At 39.2% G+C, this 22578-nt stretch overlaps 1 protein-coding gene across 12 annotated transcripts in view; it reads left to right on the top strand.

The window, feature by feature from the left end:
* The window catches only part of CADPS2 (calcium dependent secretion activator 2), a 582333-nt gene that overhangs the window by 236903 nt on the left and 322852 nt on the right, over positions 1 to 22578 (top strand). For all 12 annotated transcript variants that reach the window (XM_070787293.1, XM_070787301.1, XM_070787295.1 and 9 more), the window contains 3 exons: positions 1005 to 1085; positions 7207 to 7443; positions 13944 to 14065. In XM_070787293.1, coding sequence (XP_070643394.1) covers positions 1005 to 1085; positions 7207 to 7443; positions 13944 to 14065 — 440 coding nt within the window. The remainder of the gene's footprint in view (positions 1 to 1004; positions 1086 to 7206; positions 7444 to 13943; positions 14066 to 22578) is intronic.

Below are 22578 nucleotides of genomic sequence, written 5' to 3'. Positions count from 1 at the left end.
TGGTTGTATTGTAAGGTCTAGGCTTCTTGATGATGGAAGTGAGAGGAGGGAATGAATTAAAATGGAGAGAAGCGTCAGTCTGATCTGTGTCTGTCACCCACCCAGTGCCTCCCACACTGTGCGTTGCTCACAGGAAGAGGTTTTATAAGGAACCAATCAAGAGATGGAAGGAATCATGAGGAAAAGTTAAAGGAAGTTATAGAAAAAAGTTAAGGATTATTTCAGTGGAGAAGTTATTTTCCATGTAAATGGAAATATCTTTAAAAATGAGGCTAACATGCTAAGCTTTCAATCAAATTTAGAATGAGATAATGGAATTCTAATGTGGTGCCAGCCTGTAAAAGGATTTCTTGGCAGTATGAGCCTGTTGGTACTAGATTGAGGAGCATATGAAGATTTAAATGGTAGAAAGTGATAGCAGTCAATCAAATAGTACTTTAATAGTTTAGCACTAACAGAACCTTGTTATACAAAGGAAATATTTTTTGAAAGAGCAAGGAAAATAGTGAAACATTAGTATCTCACTCTCCAGAAATGCATTCTGGGAATTTGAAAGAACAAGAGATTTATCTATTTGGAACTGTTTAGGACTGACATTAATGGAGGCGGAAGAATGAACTGAATCTTTTCTTAATGGAGACAGAAGAATGAACTGAACTGAATAAACTTAATGACAACTTCATGCATCCTCAAGGAAACAAGGACTTCTTGGCTTAGATTTGTTGGGGATATATTTGGCAAAGGATTATTATAATTAGAGTTTTTGGTAAGCTGAACTATTAACCTTAGAGATTTATTACCTTTTTTTTGTGAGCAAATCATAGTGAAAAGTGTCCAAGAAATTTAATTATACTGTCAATCTAATTAAACAATTTTTCTGTGTTCTCAATAGGTAGCTGAGAAGACTTATAAAGTTTTTTTGGAGTCATTTTAGTGTTGCTTTAATCTGTAGGTCACTGCCATTAAGTAATCATGTACGTGTGATTTTCTGTTTTATTTTTAAGTTGGATAATGCAGATGAACAAGCAGCCCAGATCAGAAGGGAACTTGATGGCCGTTTGCAGTTGGCTGAGAAAATGGCAAAGGTAAATTGTTAATTTTGATATACTGAACCACATTTCTTTCTGTATTTAGATTTCTGTAAGCTGACAGTTATGTATAGACAAAGCCAGTGTAATTTTATCATTTTCTTGTTTCCCTGCATACCTCTTAAGCTCAGATTCATGAATGCATATTATCTAAATGGAGTATATTATTTATTTTACATATCCATCTTTATATGAGATGTTTAAATTCAATGATAACTTTTGTAGATTATTCTTAAAGCAATGCCCAAATTTCTCAAACTTCCAGACTTAGAAGTTTAATATTGCAGTAAGCATAATATAATCAGAGAGAAGACCGTCCTCCCTGAAAAATCATGTGATACATCCCAAAGTATCTGGCACAGTGTTTGGCCCACAGTGGTGTCAACTAATATTTGAATGAGTGAAAACTATAATTTGAGATGTGTAGTACAGAATCTCAGGATATATCAAATACAATATTTTATTTACTTTTATTTATACAGTCACTGTGTTTCTGTGCACAAAAATAGATTTCAAACAAAAGCTGTCCTTGTTTTTAATACTGAGGACTCTTTGTCTAAATCATTCTCTAATAAATTGATGCATTAATTTACTTCAGTGGTAAAAGTAAAATTATAGTCCCTTAAAAGAGACTTGAGGTTGTAATGCTTTGGGTCTGAGAATAAGATTTTGTTTCTCCTTTTCTCTTCTACTAAATGAAAACTTTGAATATGTTTTATTCAAACATAATAAAGGAGACTCTTACTCTCCTTTCTCCCCTTTTCCCTCTGATTCTGTCTCTGTCTTTCTGAAGAGTCCTGTCTATTGGGGATTTTTCCATTTTAAAAATGAAGGCACAATGCATATATAGCAAAGTACGTAGATCTTTAGTTTACAGCTTGATAAATGTGTGTGCACCCTATATAGTGAAAGCAAAGTGAAGTCGCTCAGTCATGTTCGACTCTTTGCGACCCCATGGACTGTAGCCTACCAGGTTCCTCTGTCCATGGGATTTCCCAGGCAATAGTACTGGAGTGGATTGCCATTTCCTTCTCCAGGGGATCTTCCTGACCCAGGGATCGAACCCAGGTCTCCCACATTGTAGACAGACATTTTACCGTCTAAGCTACCAGGGAAGTCCCCAAATCAAGACAGTGAACTTTACCAGCAGTTAAGAGGATCTGTCCCACACTGCATTTGACAGCTGAAGTTTTGTGTTTTTCAAAGAAAAATATATTTATTAAATTTTAAGTAAATTTATTTATGTAAATTTTAAGACAGCTAATGTTGTATTATATAAATGTCTATTCAATTAAAAAGTAGAGAAATCACTGAGAAATTGGAGATAAATAGAAAAACCGAGGAAAGAGAAGTTGGATAACAGAGATGGCAATATTTTGTGAGAGCCAAGCCAAGAGATGCATGAGGATTCTCCAGATGAAGACATGGGATGATGATATGAATTAGGGGCTAAAGAGTTAAATTCATACAGAGGGCAGAGGTTGAAAGGACAGCACACCTTGTTACTATCCTCTGCTTACCTGGAGAGTCACTACATGATTCCAGAGATGCAAATGTGGAATTTATTGGCTAGAAATCAAGTAGCTTGAGGGTTTTGGAAGCTTTAGGAAGAAAATTGTTGTTTAGTCACAAAGTCATGTTCAACGCTTTTTTCAACCCCTTGGACTATAGCCCACCAGGTTCCTCTGTCCATGGGATTATCCAGGAAAGAATACTGGAGTGGATTGCCATTTCCTTCTCCAGGGGCTCTTGCAGACCCAAAGGTTGAACTTGGATCTCCTGCATTTTGGGCAGATTCTTAATCACTGAGCCATTGGGAAAACCTTGGGAGAAAAATGCTTTCCCTCAAATCCTAACCTGTGTTAGAAGCTATCTAGAAGGGCATTGCTTTTCTTGAAGAACTGAGGCTAAGAGAGAATCCAGAGAGATGTGCCTGGCACTGTGGGCAGGACTCTGGACCTGTGGTCTGCATTTCTGAGTTGTCTCCTTGTATTTAGATTGTACCTGAGCTGTTCACACTGTCCCAAGTTCTTCTCCAAGGGTCTGGCTGGGTATGTGATAATTTAGATGAATTTCCAGAGGGGTCCAGAGTAGGATGGAGAGCCTGGGGTGTATTCTCAAGTTCATGTCTGTGGAGAAGAATGTGTTTGTACAGCCTCGTAGCTGAGTCAGAGGTGCAAGGTCAGTGATGCACACCAGCAGCTTCTCTTTGAGGGGACCCTACTGATTCCATCAGAAATGTTGATAAAATAGAAAAAACATGAAGAAGGAAGGAACTGAAGCCAATGGGATTGGAATGAAAAAAAAACTCAAAATATAATGTCTTTTGGTAAATAGATGTTTAATTGCTTTCTACTTTGTTTCACCAAATTAAAGCCACCTTCCTAAAATATAAGGCTAGTTGTAATTTACTGACCTTATTGTCTTAGATCTTTACCATAATCCTTTAAACCCACAAGGGTAGGTGATATAATGAATTTATTTTATAGACAAGGAGATTGAGTTTAGCCAAGATTACTTAATAAAAGACCTCAGACATTGGTCTTTCGACTCCAGAGCTTGGGTTTGTTTTTCTAGGCCCTGATGCCTCTTCAGTCTCATAAATCCAGAAACATGGTTTATTCATAGTTTAGAGTTGGCAATCAACTATTAGGAACACCTATCACACTTGGTACCTATTATTACAGGAAATCCACATGGAACAATGAGAACTAGTGTTTTAAAGATCTGAGTGGAGGTTTGAATCTGTTCTTCCTGCACAGTCCTGGGCAAACTCTAGCAAGGATTTCAAGCCAGTCAATCATAAAGGAAATCAACCCTGAATATTCATTGGAAGGACTGATGGTGAAGCTGAAGTTCCAATACTTTGGCCACCTTATACAAAGAGCCAACTCATTGGAAAAGACCCTGATGTCAGAAAAGTTGAGGGCAGGAGGAAAAGGGGGTGACAGAACATGAGATGGTTGGATGGCTTCACTGACTCAATGGACATGAGTTTGAGCAAACTCCAGGAGATAGTGAACGACAGGAAGCCTGGTGTGCAACTATTACACTTCACAATACAATACAATACAATAACATTAAATCCACAAGGCAGAAATCTGTTTCAAGGGATATAAATTTTTTTGTTATTTCTTTTTTTCTTATCATTTTTTATTGGAATATAATTGCTTTACAATATTGTGTTTGTGCTGCACAACAACGTGAATCAGCCATATATATACATTGACTTTGGCTAAAATTATGCCTTTTAAGGCATAATTAGGAGGTAGTGATAGAAAAAATGTGGTGGACTGGGCCAGAAAGACCTGTGGACCAAATCTGTGTTTGTGTTTCCTGGATATATAACATGAGCAACTTATCTAACCTTTTGGAGCATGAATTTCTCTGTTCATAAATTCAGTGGATAAATATTGAATACCTTATTAAAATAATCAGGTGCTATTTTAGGCATTTGGGATACATCCAGACAGATGTAGTTGTCTTAGGATAACATCAGATAAAAGTATCCCTGCCATGTCCTCAGAGAGCTTACATTTTATTTGGGAGAGACTTGCAATAAGCAGCAAACATGCTATGTAACAAAATTATGGAAGGTGATCATTTGCTATTTAGAAAATAAAGCAGAGAAGATGGAGTCGCGAATGTGGGAGTGAAGGAGGGTGTTGACAATTTCCAGGCAAGTGATCATGGTAGGCCAGTTCTTGGCAGTACTATCTTTCTAGTACATCAGGCATAAAAGCTTGGAATCATATTTGACCCTTTTTTTGCTTATGCCACGTTTGTCAGGGAATCCATTTGTACCTCTCTTCAGATATTTCCACAGTCTGAAAGTTGTCACCATCTTCATCCTACCACTGATCCATGCTTCATCTACTGGAAAGTGAAAAGCCCTTAAAGAGTGACTAAATTTGAATAATGGAAATTTTATAGAGCAGATTTTTTTAATGTACATAATGTGTTAGGGCTGGTAATGAGCTAAGCTGTACAGAAGACCAAATTAGAACACTAAAATGGTTTATAGGAACAACTCACAGTTAAGCTACAGAATAGTGCTATTTCTGATGCTGTTCTAATTTAAAAGATCAAATTTAATATGTACATTTGGTTTTGTTTCCAAGAAAGAGGCAACATAAGCAGGCTAAAGAAAGTTTAAGAAATACTATCAACAAACCTCAAAGCTTTAAAACGGTGTTGTTGTTTTTATTCCCCCAGAGAGAAAAAGAAAATCTAGTATAGTCTATTTCCTGTAAAGTTTGAAAATGCTGATACAGTCGAGGTGATTTCTGCCAGTCTCTTCCTTGAAGTATTTTTAATGAAAGCTACATAAGAATAGATTTTTTTTTCATGTGCTGATATTACATTTTCCATGAAATAACACTTTGAAAATTTAGGGAAAATAACCAGTAGATCAAAACTGTGAAACACATGATGTATCTGCCTTTTACTTTCCTAAAATATTTCTAAAAGGCAAAACTCTGATGGTCATACAAATATAAAATGAATAAACAATGATTGTACTCAGTGTATAATTAATGAGCAAACTAGTTAGAGATTAGAACCTAGTCTGAAGAGCGTTTGAAAAGTAGGTGTTTTTAGGCAAAGTTAAGATCCAAGTAAAACCCAATAAAAGTGATTAATTTCCAACAAGGGTTTAAAACTATAATCCTTGGATTGTCTTACTCACCAAACACATATTACTTATATCATCACCAGGCAAAATTCTACAAAGTAACAACATGTAGCTACAGCCATCTGGGATCTTATATCAGTAGTAAACAGTACACTGGGGGCTTCCTTGGTGGCTCAGGTGATAAAGAATCCACCTGCAATGTGGGAGACCTGGGTTCCATCCCTGGGTTGGGAAGATCCCCTGGAGAAGGGAGCAGCTACCCACTCCAGTATTCTGGCCTGGAGAATTCCATGGACAGAGGAGCCCGGCAGGCTACAAACAGTGAATTAAACTAGGGACATTTGCCCTGCATGAGCCTTGGCTGGTCTTTGCTCACATATGCTGTTGAAAGGACCTGTTCTCTCACCTTTTTGCCTAATATCTGAGCTTTGGCTGCTTTTTATGATAGCTTTTAAAATCAGTTCCCAAATGTAAAAATGCTTTTATACTTTATTTTTTCCTCTTTTGCATGTATTGAAAAACTATCCAAATGCTATTCCCCACCCCCATCCCCAAAAGAAACCAAGTTATTACATAACTGAGTAGCTGTGTGTTTTTTTCTGAGGATGCAAACTTAAACTATGTGGGAGTAAGTAAGCAGCTTATTTACTAGTTGCTTCAAACTATAGAGGAATATTAAAAGGCCACTTAAGAAGCTTCCTTGGGAAAATTAATAATGGATGTAGATATTTAATAACTATGATAATATATTTGAAGTTTTAATACTGATTATATGAAAATTATTTTAAAAGAAACATGTAAAGGTTAGGTTGGGAGGAAAGGAAAACAGGTGGTTTGAGGCTCTGGGACTGACTCATGAGGTGGAGCCAGATGTTCCTTGCCACCTCATGGACAAAGTGGGGCGAGAGAGTCAGATGAGGTACAGGCTGATGAACATGCTCTGGCTATGTTCCATTCACCCTGGAGATGAGGATGTCTTAGGTTGCGGTTTAAATGATGCCAAAGAAAGCCGTAGTAAAGGCATTGATTTTCTGGAGCATTAAGCAGTCATCTGAATGACGGCTGCTTTAGGCCATCATTCCCCTGCCCATTTTGTACAGCTGTCATCCCATTCCATCCCTGGTGGCTCAGACAGTAAAGAATCCACCAGCAATGTGAGAGTTGTGGGTTCGTTCCCTGGAATGGGAAGATCCTCTGAAGGGGAGGGCATGACAACCCACTCCAGTATTCTTGCCTGGAGAAGCCCCATGTACAGAGGGGCCTGGCAGGCTACAGTCCATGGGATCACAAAGAGTCAGACATGACTGAGCGTCTGTGCACACAGCACAAGGCTTTTAAAGCCTGCAGACTAAAGGATCAGGTAAATGCATTATATTTAGTGTCACAGTTTCTGAGACAGTCAAGTATATGTACATAATATAGTGTTTTATGATGAAATTGAGACCTGACTGGTGTGACATTGTTATTTTAATAATTATTTTCAAGGAAAGAAGATTCCCCAAGTTTATAGCAAAAGAAATGGAGAGCGTGTATATAGAAGAGTTGCGGTCTTCAGTGAATTTGCTAATGGCCAATTTGGAGAGTCTTCCAGTTTCAAAAGGTGGTCCAGAATTTAAATTGCAAAAATTAAAACGTTCCCAGAACTCTGCCTTTTTGGACATAGGGGATGAGAATGAGATTCAGCTGTCAAAGTCCGACGTGGTGCTGTCATTCACCTTGGAGGTAAGTGCTTTTATCCCACGTTCGCTTCTGACAGTGTAAATGAGGCTGCAGGATAATTTCTGCTGACCTTTGTGATAACATTTCAAATTTAAAGCACCATGATATATTTTAAAGAGGTTAAATTATTCTTCATTGGCTAGACAATCAGATTGTGAATGCAAATTAATGCAAATTGTCCTTTAAACATAACAGTTGTATAAGGGTTCAGTTCAGTTTAGTCGCTCAGTCCTGTCCGACTCTTTGTGACCCCATGAACCGCAGCACGCCAGGCCTCCCTGTCCATCACCAACTCCGGGAGTTCACCCAAACCTATGTCCATCGAGTCGGTGATGCCATCCAACCATCTCATCATCTGTCATCCCCTTCTCCTCCTGCCTTCAATCTTTCCCAGCATCAGAGTCTTTTCAAATGAGTCAGCTCTTTGATTCAGGTGGCCAAAATATTGGAGTTTCAGCTTCAGCATTAGTCCTTCCAGTGAACACCTAGGACTGGTCTCCTTTAGGATGGACTGGTTGGATCTCCTTGCAGTCCAAGGGACTCTCAGAAGTCTTCTCCAACACCACAGTTCAAAAGCATCAGTTCTTCAGCACTCAGCTTTCTTCACAGTCCAACTCTCACATCCATACATGACCACTGAAAAAAACCATAGCCTTGACTAGATGGACCTTTGTTGGCCAAGTAATGCCTCTGCTTTTTCATATGCTATCTAGGTTGGTCATAACTTTCCTTCCAAGGAGTAAGTGTGTTTTAATTTCATGGCTGCAGTCACTATCTGCAGTGATTTTGGAACTCAGAAAAATAGTCAGCCACTGTTTCCCCATCTATTTTCCATGAGGTGATGGGACCAGATGCCATGATCTTAGTTTTCTGAATGTTGAGCTTTAAGCCAACTTTTTCACTCTCCTCTTTCACTTTCATCAAGAGGCTCTTTAGGTCTTCTTCACTTTTTGCCATAAGGGTGGTGTCATCTGCATATCTGAGGTTAGTGATATTTCTCCCGGCAATCTGGATTCCAGTTTGTGCTTCTTCCAGTCCAGCGTTTCTCATGATGTACTCTGCATATAAGTTAAACAAGCAGGGTGACAATACCCTTGACATACTCTTTTTCCTATTTGGAACGAGTTAGATAATAAAATAATATAAGCTTTGAGGCAAGTCGCTTGGTGCCAGTGAGGCCAGTGTAAGTTTATTGGTAAAAGAAGTACTGAAACACACTTGAGTAGAAATAGGATTTAAAATATATAATTGAATTCTCTGTAGTTTGAAAACTCCTTTTGAGCTTTGATTATTCTTGTTGTTAATCTACTTTGAAAAAAAAAATCTACTTTGACTATGAGAATCAGATCACATAAACCAGCTATAATGTATAATATTACAAAAGATGCTTACTTCTTAGAAAAAAAATTATGACCAACCTAAACAGCATATTAAAAAGCAGAGACATTACTTGGCCAACAAAGGTCCGTATAGTCAAGGCTATGGTTTTTCCAGTAGTCATTTCTGGATGTGTGAGTTGGACTATAAAGAAAGCTGAATGCCGAAGAATTGATGCTTTCGAACTGTGGTGTTGGAGAAGACTCTTCAGAATCCCTTAGACTGCAAGGAGATCCAACCAGTTTATTCTGAAGGAGATCAGTCCTGAGTGTTCATTGGAAGGACTGATGTTGAAGCTGAAACTCTAATACTTTGGCGACCTGATGCAAAAAGCTGACTCATTTGCAAAGACCCTGATGCTGGGAAAGATTGAGGGCAGGAGAAGAAGGGGACAACAGAGGATGAGATAGTTGGATGGCATCACTGACTCACTGGACATGAGTTCGAATAAACTCCAGAAGTTGGTGATGGACAGGGCGGCCTGGCAGGCTGCAGCCCATAGGGTCACAAAGAGTCAGACATGACTGAGCAAGTAAACTGAACTGAATGTCTGATATTGAGTACTATAGATGATGAGAAGTAAAGACTTCCTCCTTTCTGGGACTTGCAGTTTCCTTATAGGTACAGTAATATTCTTTTTTAAAAAGCAAGTATAAATGTTGTTCATTTAAAATTGTGTTCCCCAAGACTGCACAATTCATCCCTTGTATACAAAGCACTGGAAACCAAAGATAACTGATCACTGACTGCTGCTGCTCTCTGTGGATATTTTTCATGATGCATTTCCTCACTGCTCATCTCTGTATATAGGTTTTTACACAGCATCCACACATATGCTCAAAATATCTAGCTTAAATTTATAGCCTCTCAAAAATTAAAGCTTGTAGCTCTCTTCTTGCATTGTACTATTCTTTCTCTGCTGGGGCCCACTATTGCTATTTGAGTCTGCTAATTAACAAAGCAAAGTATGTAGTCTTAGGAGGTACAGTTTTAGATTTATTTGTTTATAATTCTTACACTTGGCTTGTTACCTTTGTGGCAGAAAAAGCAAATGTCTGCTTCTGTTCCTTCCTCCACTTATTCAACTTGAAATTCAGGTTTAAAGAGAAGACAACTGCCTCTCTTTTTTCACTTCTAGCCTAACCTTTCCTTTGTAAGTTAATAGGTTAAATTCAGTGTCAGAGTAGAAATAGGAGATTTTCTTCTGACTCCAAACTTGGTTCCGGGATTAGCTAATAACTTTGCCAAGTAGCTTTGCTCCTGGGTTTCTTCTCAATCTCTTTAACCTCATAACCTAAGAAAGTTTAATTTGAATCTAAGTAATATCTCAGGTATAAAATTTCCCATTCATTCCTGAGTCAGGTTTCCTATGGACTTAAATGATAAGTGCCAACTCCTTTTTTTCTTAAGGTTTTGTACAAAACAAAATCAGCCATTTAATGACAGTCTAACTTTTCCTACCAAGAGTTTGGCATTTAAATTCATTAATGATAAAAATAATTTGAAAAGCAAATTATTTTTGTAATGTTTAAGCATACCATTATTTCTGTAAGCATGCACAACTGAAAACAGTTCAAAACACATTCTCTTTTCTCTATTGTTTAAAAATCTTACACCATTGTAAATAATTAGCTTTTATGAATTCTCTCTCCCTTTTGAAAACAAAATTATGCTCATGAGTTCATTTTTCTATGAATTGTTAGTCTGTGCTTTATTGCCAGTGTGTTCAATAGGGCTGTTCAGTTAACAATAAAATGGTGTTAGGAGGATAATATGAGTTAAAACTTCATTTAGCCATGGTCTAAGAAGCTTCCATATTTTTATAATTATTTTGACATGCTCTGTTACTGTGTCTGTGTAAGACAGATATTTTCCTGTCATAGCATAGTACAGATATGTTCCATAGTGCCTACAGTATTTTAAATAGGAGTGGTGTCTCAGAACAAGTTGAGGTCACTTTCAAGGGCAGACTACACCGTGCTAGTCTGTGGAACTCTGGAGGGAATGGACTAGGTACCTCCTCCAGCCCCAGGGCTTCTGACCTTTGCCTAGCTAAACTGAATAATTATCCTTCATCCATTATCTAGGCTTCCCTCATCAGACACCAGATTTCAGCCTGAGAAAACTCAGAAAGGCAAGCAGTTAATCCATTTTAAGGGTTTCACATTTCATCTGTCAGGTTGAGTCTATTCAACGGAGAAGGAATTTTTTTTCTCCTAGAAACAGAAGTCCCAGTCTAAAGAATAAGGGCAGATTTGAAACACTGCTTCAATTTTATCATCTCTGTAAAATTTCTACCCACTCATCCCGTCTCCCACCACAGCACCTAACATAAAATTCAGTTATTTATTATATTATTCATTATCCGGTTTTCTCTTCTAGAATGTAAACTTTAGGAAGTTAACATTTAGCAAGTCTTTTTTTCTTCCATTTTTGCTTACTGAGGTAAGAGCCTTCTGAAAGAGTACCTGGCCACTCAGTTGACGCGATAACTGTTTTTTGAGTTAGGGACTTTAATGGTATCAAAAATCAGCCATTGGCCTCGCAAGATTACTTTTAGGTCTCTTCATTCATGAAGATTTCAGAGAGAATTATAAAGCAAACGACGAGCTAACTCACAAAACACTGACCTCTACAGTGATATGTCAAAATTAAACAGTCAAGTGAAGTTAGGAAAGTACTTATCCAGGAAGTGATGAGTCTGTATGTTGTAAGGGAAATGGTGTCAGTGGCATGAATATAGTTGATTTTCACACTGTTTTTGTTGGTAATAGGGCAGCAGACCCCATGACCTCCTCTGTATCTGGAGGTACGTTTATGGTCCCCTGTTCACCAGACTGCTCAGCTTCCTCTTACTGCAACCTGAACATGCCTGAGTTGCCACGTAACTCTGTGGATGGACAATGTCTTATTCAGAAACATGCTATTTCATATTTTGTACATTCTTCCCTTCTTTATGCTTCTAGAATAACTTTGTCTTATCCTTATTACATCATTCATCTAGAGAAATGGGAAGGGAAGACAGAACATGGATCAGTTTTATTTTCTGCAGTTTCATTATCAAGTTTTGCTGGGAATTGGTTGAAACGGTTACCTAAAGTTAGAGGAGATGATGGTCCATGGAATTCTTAGCTGCTTTTATCCTTCATAATTGAAACTAGCTGTGCTTTTCGAATTCCTTTTGGAAGTCAGATCTGCAGAATATTGTTGTTTTATTTACTTATATGTGTGGGCTTCCCCAGTGTCTCAGCGGGTAAAGAATCTGCCTGCAATGCAGGAGACACGGGAGATGCAGGTTCTATCCCTGGGTAGGGAAGATGCCCTGGAGGAGGGCATGGGAACCCAGTCTCCATTCTTGCCTGGAGAATCCCATGGACAGAGGAGCCTGGCGGGCTACATGAGGTCACAAAGAGTCGGACACAACTGAGAATCTAAGCAGGCACGCGTGCATGGATTCACAATAGAAGTTACATCTTTTGAAAGTGGCGGTCCTGCAGGAGAGAATGTTCCCAACACAGAAGGGAGTGTTATTTGGAGGGGCAGAAGACTGTTTCACAGTCATCTGGTTTAGGTTGTCCTGTTTATAGCATAGCTTGTAGTAGCGGTAACGGAAATAATGGTAAGCAGATGCTTCCTTTGTTCTCTCTTGCACTCTAGCTATTAAACACACAAAGGAAAGAAATGCAGGACAGATACAATGTGAACTCGTGCCATCGAGATTTCTAGATTTATCTAGTGTACTCAATTCTGTTTCATGTTTAGTACTTCACCTCAGCTTCCTTGAGTGTTAGAGCAGCTGTGAACACTGTTACTATTATCTATTCATTCTCACAGTCTGTTTTCATTGTGTTTATTTTTATTCGTATGTTGGTATGCATTTCCGTATGACAAAATGATAAAAGCCGTGGCTGAGGGAAGAAAATGCTTCTGAATTTGACTTGTATTTTTGGTGATCAGTTTCCCAATATGTTTTTTATGGAAAAACAAAACAGTAGGTATTTGTATTTACAAAAAAATCTTGTACCAGAACTAAAAGGGAAAAAAGTTCTATTAAGATGATTTGTTTCTTTGAGACTTTTTGCCTCAAGGTTCATATCATAACTCTACAAAAGGTATACTGATTTAGTAATGTATTTAAAAAATCAGTAAATGATACATTCATTTTTAGTGGATATTTTGGTAGCTACATGGCATGAATGCTGTTAATCTTGTTTGTACATATACAACAGGAGATCAATAAAATATATGTATTTTTTATTGAATAAATATATTCAATGAATGCCATTGAATATATTTTATGGATGTTGAAAATTTAGGAAAATTAATGATGCAAATATTTTTAAAAGGCTATAGTAAATAATATTCAGCAGTATTCATATTTTATATGTATATCCAGTGAGAATGTTAGGTTACAATATTTTAAGATTGGCAGCCTTTTATACAAAGATAAAAAGCACACTTGAAAAGTATGTTTTCCTTCTCCCCAGGAGTTACGAATATATAAGCTAATATCAGTCTTTCTACTCTTTTCCAGTAGACTTTATCAAATTAATGGATTGGGAAAATAGTTTCCCTTGTCTGGTTAATAGTAAGATATTCTTGGCAAGTTATATTTTTTATATTTTCATAAGATATACATTGGCCATAAAGAAAATTCTTTTGTAAATGCTGATAGTCATATAAATGAGTATGGACATTTTCTGATGCCATGTATTGATTATCTGTGAATCGGTGTGATGGTGACAATGCGTAGCAGTCACCTTATATGGAATTCAACCTGTATTCTTGTAACATATTTACTGCATTTTCATCATTCTGCCTTACCTCATGCAGACCTGTCAAAATTGTTTTGTAGGATCTGAGTGTTTATCTCACTTCATTGTGGTCATATCTAGAGACTTTAACTTAATTGCTGGTAGGAGATGCATCTTCAGATACTTGACTTTTTCAAAACGTTATGTACTATACCGTCCATGAATAAAGATGGATTATAAAGAAGATAAAATACCATTGAGATTGTCAGATAATTATATCAATTGGTCTCTCTAATTGTAGTTCATGCTGCTGTCTCTGTTGCTAAATGTTGTCAATTTGACAAATCTGTGAAACATTTTTCTTGTCTTTAGATTGTCATAATGGAAGTGCAAGGTTTGAGGTCAGTCGCTCCCAATCGAGTTGTTTACTGTACAATGGAAGTGGAAGGAGGAGAGAAACTGCAGACAGACCAGGCGGAAGCCTCAAGGCCACAGTAAGCCCGCTGGGAAAAGAATGTGTTTTCCTTCCCTCCCAAAGAAACGTGCCTTATCGATTTGCAGAATTGTGTGGTTTTGCACTCTGAAACTGTTACTTGGCTACCTTTGTCTCAACTGTGTTACAATCAGTGTGTGCCTTTCTGAATAATGAGGCTGTAATTAGAGCTATAGCAGAATCCCCTGTGTAGTGCAAACAGAAAATCCAGCATGCATATGTGAAACTAATTATTAGGCAATTAAATGTTTGTCAGTCATTCGTAAGGAAAGCATGTGTTATCATGTGTTATTTAAAAAGGTAGTTCTATTTCAGTTACTAGTAATATAATATCTATAGCTTTTCCATTTCAGTGGCGGTGCTGAGGTAGATGTTGTGGGTGATGTCTTGGGATGCTCCAGTGAGTAGGCTTGAGTTAGAGAACCAGTTCATGACTACCGAGCAGTCACTGGAGATGCTAATGCTGTTCACTGCTGGCAGTTTTATGTTTCAGATGCTGGGAATGAGTGTAATTAAGTTTGGAAGATGTTCTGTTTAACTGATTTCAAACTTGCAACACATTACAACCTCTGGTAGAAATAACCTTACGTTGGCCAGAAGAATTCAAATGAAGATCCCCTGGCCTTGATCTGCACACTGCCTTTCAATAACATTTTTTTTATTCTATTTAAATTTCATTCAGAATTTCTTTACAGGACTTGGCATTTTTGCCTTATTATGGTGTCCATATGTGGAGTCTTCATTCAGGAAACCTCACCTTCTGAGCTTCTGGCTAATCACTGGCTAGGCACTGGATAGACAGAGATGAATAGGAAACTTTGATTTTTCTTAGAGCAGAGGGAGTCAAAGGAGGTACGCAGAGGATTACGAGTAACAGAGCAGATGTGCACAGAGTGTTACAGGGTTGAGAAGAAGCAAGCTGAAACTTCTCATCTTGCCTTACAAAACCCTACAGGTGTACCCCTGGCCAGTCTCACCTTACCTCCGGGACCTCACCTTACCCCTCTGTTCCTCTGGTCAGTCACTCTTCCACCTCCCTGGACTTCATGAAGTTCCTCTACCTCTCAACCTTCTCTCGTCATGGCACTTGCTTTTTCCTCTGCCTGCAGTGACTTTGCCTCTTATCTTTTTAAAACTGATCTTTAGTATTGAGAAATAATCATTTGCTGAGCACAATTCATTCCTTTAGATAACCCATTGCTAAGTGGATATGTTCTGACTCATCACTTTATAATTTTTAAATTAATGGTTTCTCATCTGTGTATTTTGTATTGTTTCCCTTCCTCTGTCTTTTTTGGAAAAAAAAAAAAACAAACTTATTTGGCTGCACCAGGCCTTGGTTGAGGCACATAAGGATCTTCGATCTTCACTGCACCGTGCAGGATGGAGATATATATATATATATATATATATATATATATTTTTTTTTTTTTTTTTTTTTTTTTTAGTTGCCGCACGCAAACTATTCCCATGGGCAGAGGAGCCCCGTAGGCTGCAGTCCATGGGGTCTCTAAGAGTCGGACATGACTGAGTGACTTCACTTTCACTTTTCACTTTCATGCATTGGAGAAGGAAATGGCACCCCACTCCAGTGTTCTTGCCTGGAGAATCCCAGGGACGGGGGAGCCTGGTGGGCTGCCTTCTATGGGGTTGCACAGAGTCCGACATGACTGAAGCGACTTAGCAGCAGCAGCAGCAGCAGCACGCAAACTACTAGTTGTTGCATGTGGAGTGTAGTTCCCCAAGCAGGGATAGAATCCAAGCCCCCTGCATTGGGTGTGTGGAGTCTTAGCCACTGGACCACCAGGAAAGTCGCTGCTCTCTCCCTTTGAACAGAACTCTTGTCCTATCAGTCTTATATCCTAGTACCTAGTAGACACTCAGCCAGAATTTACCAATTTGTGTGCCTGAGCTTACTTGTATGCCTTGTCACAGTAAATATTAAAGGGTGTTGTGTTTATTCCTGCAGCCAAATAGAATTGATTTATAATATGACAATGAAGTGAAAATAAGGAGGATAAACAGCTTTTTAAGAGGTTAAAACCTCTCAGGAAGAGGCTATTTGAGATGGAAAGGGAGATTGGAACCATTTCTAGGAGGGCATATGGAGTCAAGAGAGAGGTTTGGTATTTGTTTTAAAATATTAGCTGTTTAACTATATTCACAGTGTTATGCAACCACTGTCAATTTTAAAGCATACTCATCACCTCGAAAAGAAAATCTCTTTTTTAAAAGCTTTATTTATTTTTTATTACTTGACCATACCATGTGGCCTGTTGGATCTTAGTTCCCCTTCAGTTCATTCACTCAGTTCTGTCCAACTCTTTGCAACCCCATGGACTGCAGCACACCAGGCTTCTCTGTCCATCAGCAACTCCTGGAGCTTATTCAACCTCACGTCCATCGAGTCGATGATGCCATCCAACCGTCTCATTCTCTTTCGTCCCTTTTGCCTCCTGCCTGCGATCTTTCCCAGCATAAGGGTCTTTTCCAGTGAGTCAGTTCTTCGAATCAGGTGGCCAAAGGATTGGAGTTTCAGCTTCAGAATCAGTCCTTCCAATGAATATTCAGGACTGATTTCCTTTAGGATGGACTGGTTGGATCTCCTTGCAGTCCAAGGGACTCTCAAGAGTCTTCTCCAACACCACAGTTCAAAAGCATCAATTCTTCCACGCTCATCTTACTTTATGATCCAACTCTCACATACATTTTTTTTGATCTCCAAAATCATTGCAGATGGTGAATGCAGCCAAAAATTAAAAGACTGTTACTCCTTGGCAGGAGAGTTATGACCAGCCTAGACAGCATATTAAAAAGCAGAGACATTACTTTGCCAACAAAGGTCCATCTAGTCAAGGCTACGGTTTTTCCAGTAGTCATGTAAGGATGTGAGAGTTGGACTATAAAGGAGAACGGGACAACAGAGGATGAGATGGTTGGATGGCATCACTGACTCAGTGGACATGAGTTTGAGTAAACTCTGGAAGTTGCTGACGGACAGGGAGGCCTGGAATGCTGCACTCCATGGGTCACAAAGAGTCGGACATGACTGAATGACTGAACTGAACTGAACTCACATCCACACATGACGACTGATAAAACCATAGCTTAGACTGGACAGGCTGTTGTTTGGCAAAGTCTCTGCTTTTCAATATGCAGTCTATGTTGGTCATAGTTTTTCTTCCAAGAAGCAAGTGTCTTTTAATTACATGGCTGTTCCCTGGTGGCTCAGAGGTTAAAACGTCTGCCTCCAATGCGGGAGACCTGGGTTCAATCCCTGGGTAGGGAAGATCCCCTGGAGAAGGAAATGGTAACCCACTCCAGTATTCTTGCCTGGAGAATCCCATGGACAGAGGAGCCTGGCAGGCTACACTCCATGGGGTCACAAAGAGTCAGACACGACTGAGTGACCACTTCACTTCACTTCAGTCACCGTCTGCAGTGATTTTGGAGCCCAAAAAATAAAGTCTCACTGTGTCCACTGTTTGCCCTATTTGCTATCCAGTGATGGGACCTGATGCCATGATCTTAGTCTTCTGAATGCTGAGTTTTGAGCCAGCTTTTTCACTCTCCTCTTTCACTTTCATCAAGAGGCTCTTTAGTTCTTCACTCTCTGCCACAAGGGTGGTATCACCTGTTTATCTGAGGTTATTGATATTTCTCCTGGCAATCTTGATTCCAGCTTGTGCTTCAGCCAGCCTGGCATTTTGCATGATGTACTCTGCATATAAGTTAAATAAGCAGGTTGACAATACAGCCTTGGCTTATTCCTTTAGCAATTTGGAACCAGTCTGTTGTTCCATGTCCAGTTCTAACTGTTGCTTCCTGACCTGCATACAGATTTCTCAGGAAGCAGGTGAGGTGCTGTGGTATTCCCATCACTTTCAGAATTTTCCACAGTTTATTGTGATCCACACAGTCAAAGGCTTTAGCTTAGTCACTTACGCAAAAATAGATGTTTGTCTGGAACTCTTGTGCTTTTTCGATGATACAACGGGTGTTGGCAATTTGATCTCTGGTTCCTCTGTCTTTTCTAAATCCAGCTTGAACATCTGGAAGTTCATGGTTCACATACTGTTGAAGCCTGGCTTGGAGAATTTTGAGCATTACTTTGCTAGCATGTGGGATTAGTGCAACTGTGCAATAGTTTGAACATTCTTTGGCCTTTCCTTTCTTTGGGAATGGAATGAAAACTGACCTTTTCCAGTTCCACTACTAGGGATTGAACCCATGCCTCCTGCAGTGGAGACTTGAGGTCTTAACCATTGGACCACCAAGGTAGTCCCAAGAAACCCTTTACTTTTACATATCAACCTCAAATCACCTCAGCCCAACCAACTACTTACTGGCTTTCTGTCTCTATAGATTCGCCTGTTCAGGACATTTCATGTAAATGTCATATAATATGTGTTCTTTTGTGACTGGCTTCTTTCACTTAGCATGTTTTTCAGTGTTCATCCATCTTGTGGCATGTGTCAGGACTTCATTCCTTTCTATGGATGAATGGTATTCCATTGTATGTATATGCCAAATTTAGTTTATCCATGTAGGCTAATGACACTTGTGTTGTTTCTACCTTTTGGCTACTGTGGCTAATGCTTCAAGTAAATCTGGTATACAAATATCCACTGGAGTTCCTGTTTTCAGTTCTTTTGGGTATATATAGCTAGGAATGGAATTGCTGAATGATATATCATTCAGGTTTTTGATGATCCATCAAAATGCCTATTCACAGTGTACCATTTTACTTTCCCACCAGCAATGAAGAGTTAAATTTCTTCATATGCTCACCAGTGCTTGTTGTTTGGCCTTTTAAAAATATAAGTATATAGCGGTCCTAGTAAGAGTTAAGTAGTACTTTGTGGTTTTGATTTGCTCTTCTCTGATGAGAGTTGGACTGTGAAGAAAGCTGAGTGCTGAAGAATTGATGCTTTTGGACTGTGGTGCTGGAGAAGACTCTCAAGAGTCCCTTGAATTGCAAGGAGATCCAACCAGTCCATCCTAAAGGAGACCAATCCTGGGTGTTCTTTGGAAGGACTGATGCTAAAGCTGAAACTCCAATACTTTGGCCACCTCACGTGAAGACTTGACTCATTGGAAAAGACCCTGTTGCTGGGAGGGATTGGGGACAGGAGGAGAAGGGGATGACAGAGGATGAGATGGCTGGATGGCATCACCAACTCGATGCATATGAGTTTGGGTGAAATCTGGGAGTTGGTAATGGACAGGGAGGCCTGGCATGCTGTGATTCATGAGGTCACAAAGAGTCAGACACGACTGAGCGACTAAACTGAACTGAACTGAATGATTAATGATCTTGAGCATCTTTTCATATCTTGTATTAGCCATCTTTAGAGAAAGAAATGTCTATTCAAATTCTTGGCTATTTTTTGAGTTGTTTGCCCTTTGGTTATTAACTTGAAAGAGCTATTTATATACTAGATTAGTTCAATTCAGTCAGTTCAGTCGCTCAGTCATGTCCCCATGGACTGCAGCACGTGAGGCCTCCCTGTCCATCAGCAACTCTTGGAGTTTAAGCAAACTCATGTCCATTGGGTCAATGATGCCATCCAACCATCTCATCCTCTGTTGTCCCCTTCTGCTCCTGCCTTCAATCTTTCCCAGCATCACGGTCTTTTCAAATGAGTCAGCTCTTCGCATCAGGTGGCCAAAGGATTGGAGTTTCAGCTTCAACATCAGTCCTTCCAATGAATATTCAGGACTGATTTCCTTTAAGATGGACTGGTTGGATCTCCTTGCAGTCCAAAGGGAGTCTCAAGAGTCTTCTCCAACACCTCAGTTCAAAAGCATCAATTCTTCTGCACTCAGCTTTCTTTATTGTCCAACTCTCACATCCATACATGACTACTAGAAAAACATAGCCTTGACTAGATGGACTTTTGTTGGCAAAGTAATGTCTCTGCTCTTTAATATTGCTGTCTAGGTTGGTCATAACTTTTCTTCCAAGGAGTAAGCATCTTTTTATTTCATAGCTTCAGTCACCATCTGCAGTGATTTTGGAGCCCAAGAAAATAAAGTCTGCCACTGTTCCCACTATTTCTTCATCTATTGCCATGAAGTGATGAGACTGGATGCCATGATCTTTGTTTTCTGAATGTTGAACTTTATGCCAACTTTTTCACTCTCCTCTTTCACTTTCATCAAGAGGCTCTTTAGTTCTTCACTTTCTGCCATAAGGGTGGTGTCATCTGCATATCGGAGTTTATTGATATTTCTCCTGGCAGTCTTATTTCCAGCTTGTGCTTCATGCAGCCCAGCGTTACTCACAGTGTACTCTTCATATAATTTAAATAAGAATGGTGACAGTATACAGCCTTGACGTACTCCTTTTCATATTTGGAACCAGTTTGTTGTTCCATGTCAAGTTTTAACTGTTGCTTCTTGACCTGCATACAGACTTCTCAAGCAGCAGGTCAGGTGATCTGGTATTCCCATCTCTTGAGGAATTTCCAGTTTGTGATCCACACAATCAAAGGCTTTGGCATAGTCAATAAAGCAGAAATAGATGTTTTTCTGGAACTCTGTTGCTTCTTCGATGATCCAGCAGATGTTGGCAGTTTGATCCCTGGTTCCTCTGCCTTTTCTAATTCCAGCTTGAACATCTGGAGGTTCACGGTTCACATACTGTTGAAGCCTCAGTTCAGTTCAGTCGCTCAGTCATGTCCGACTCTTTGTGATCCCATGTACCGCAACACGCCAGGCCTCCCTGTCCATCACCAAATCCTGGAGTTCACCCAAACCCATATCCATCGAGTCGGTGATGCCATCCAACCATCTCGTCCTCTGTCGTCCCCTTCTCCTCCTGCCCTCAATCTTTCCCAGCATCAGTTTCTTTTCAAATGAGTCAGCTGTTCTCATCAGGTGGCCAACATATTGGAGTTTCAGCTTCAACATCAGTCCTTCCAGTGAACACCCAGGACTGATGTCCTTTAGGATGGCCTAGTTGGATCTCCTTGCAGTCCACAATACTCTCAAGAGGCTTCTCCTGGCTTGGAGAGTATTGAACATTACTTTGCTAGCATGTGAGATGAGTCCAATTGTGTGGTAGTTTGAGCATTCTTTAGCATTGCCTTTCTTAGGGTTTGGAATGAAAACTGACCTTTTCCAGTCCTGTGGCCACTGCTGAGTTTTCCAAATGTGCTGGCATATTGAGTGCAGCACTTTCACAGCATCAGCTTTTAGGATTTGAAATAGCTCAACTGTAATTCCATCCCCTCCATTTGCTTTGTTCATAGTGATGCTTTTCCTAAGGTCTACTTGATGTCACATTCCAGGATGTCTGGCTCTAGGTGAGTGATCACACCGTTGTGATTATCTGGGTCAAGAAGATCTTTTTTGTACAGTTCTTCTGTGTATTCTTGCCACCTCTTCTTAATATCTTCTGCTTCTGTTAGGTCCCTACCATTTCTGTCTTTTATTGAGCCCATCTTTGCCTGAAATGTTCCCTTGGTGTCTCTAATTTTCTTGAAGAGATCTCTAGTCTTTCTCATTCTATTGTTTTCCTCTATTTCTTTGCACTGATCACTGAGATACTAGACCCTTTATATATATATAAACATATATATATACACGTATATATATATACCTATATATACACACACATATATATATATATGATTTGCAAATGTTTTCTTCCATTCATGCATTGTCTTTTTACTTTGTTGGTAAAAATCTTTTGAAGCATAAGTTTTATCTAGTTTTTCTTGCTTGTGCTTTTGTTGTTGTATCTTAGAATCTAGTGCCAAATCCAAGGTCACATACATTTATTTATTCCTGTGTTTTTTTGCCTACACTCTCATGATTTCAGCTTTTATATTTAGGTCATTGATCCATTTTAAGCTAATTTTGGTACATAGTATGTAGGGTATGTAGGGCTTCCCTGGTGGCTCAGAGTTTAAAGCATCTGCCTGCAATGCGGGAGACCAAAGTTTGATCCCTGGGTTGGGAAGATCCCCTGGAGAAGGAAGTGGCAACCCACTCCAATAGTCTTGCCTGGAGAATCCCATGGAGGGAGGAGCCTGGTAGGTTACAGTCCATGGGGTCGCAAAGAGTCGGACACAACTGAGCTACTTCACTTTTCATGTAGGGTATAACTTCCTTCTCTTGTGTATGACAATCCAATTGTCCCAACACCTCAAAAGTATTCTAATGATACATCTTTATGTTTATTCTTATGCTAGTACCACATTATCTTGTTTTCCATCGCTTTGTATTAAGTTTTAAAATCAAGGGCGTGTGTCTTCCAAATACATTCTTTTTCAGGATTGTTTTGGCTATTCTGATTTTGCATATTAGTTTTAGGATCACTGTCAATTTCTGCAAAAACTTTGTAAATATCACCAGCTAAGTTTCAGATAGGAATCGTAATGGACCTGGGGTCAATTTGGAGCGTATTGCCATCTTAACAATATTAAGTCTTCCTACTGAGGAACATGGGATGTCTTTGCATTTCTGAATCTATAATTTTTTTCCAGTGTTTTGTAGTTTTCAAGA

This window comes from Bos indicus, chromosome 4, assembly GCF_029378745.1.
Source record: "Bos indicus isolate NIAB-ARS_2022 breed Sahiwal x Tharparkar chromosome 4, NIAB-ARS_B.indTharparkar_mat_pri_1.0, whole genome shotgun sequence".
NCBI lineage: Eukaryota > Metazoa > Chordata > Mammalia > Artiodactyla > Bovidae > Bos > Bos indicus.
This window is presented reverse-complemented; position numbering and strand designations above follow the sequence as displayed.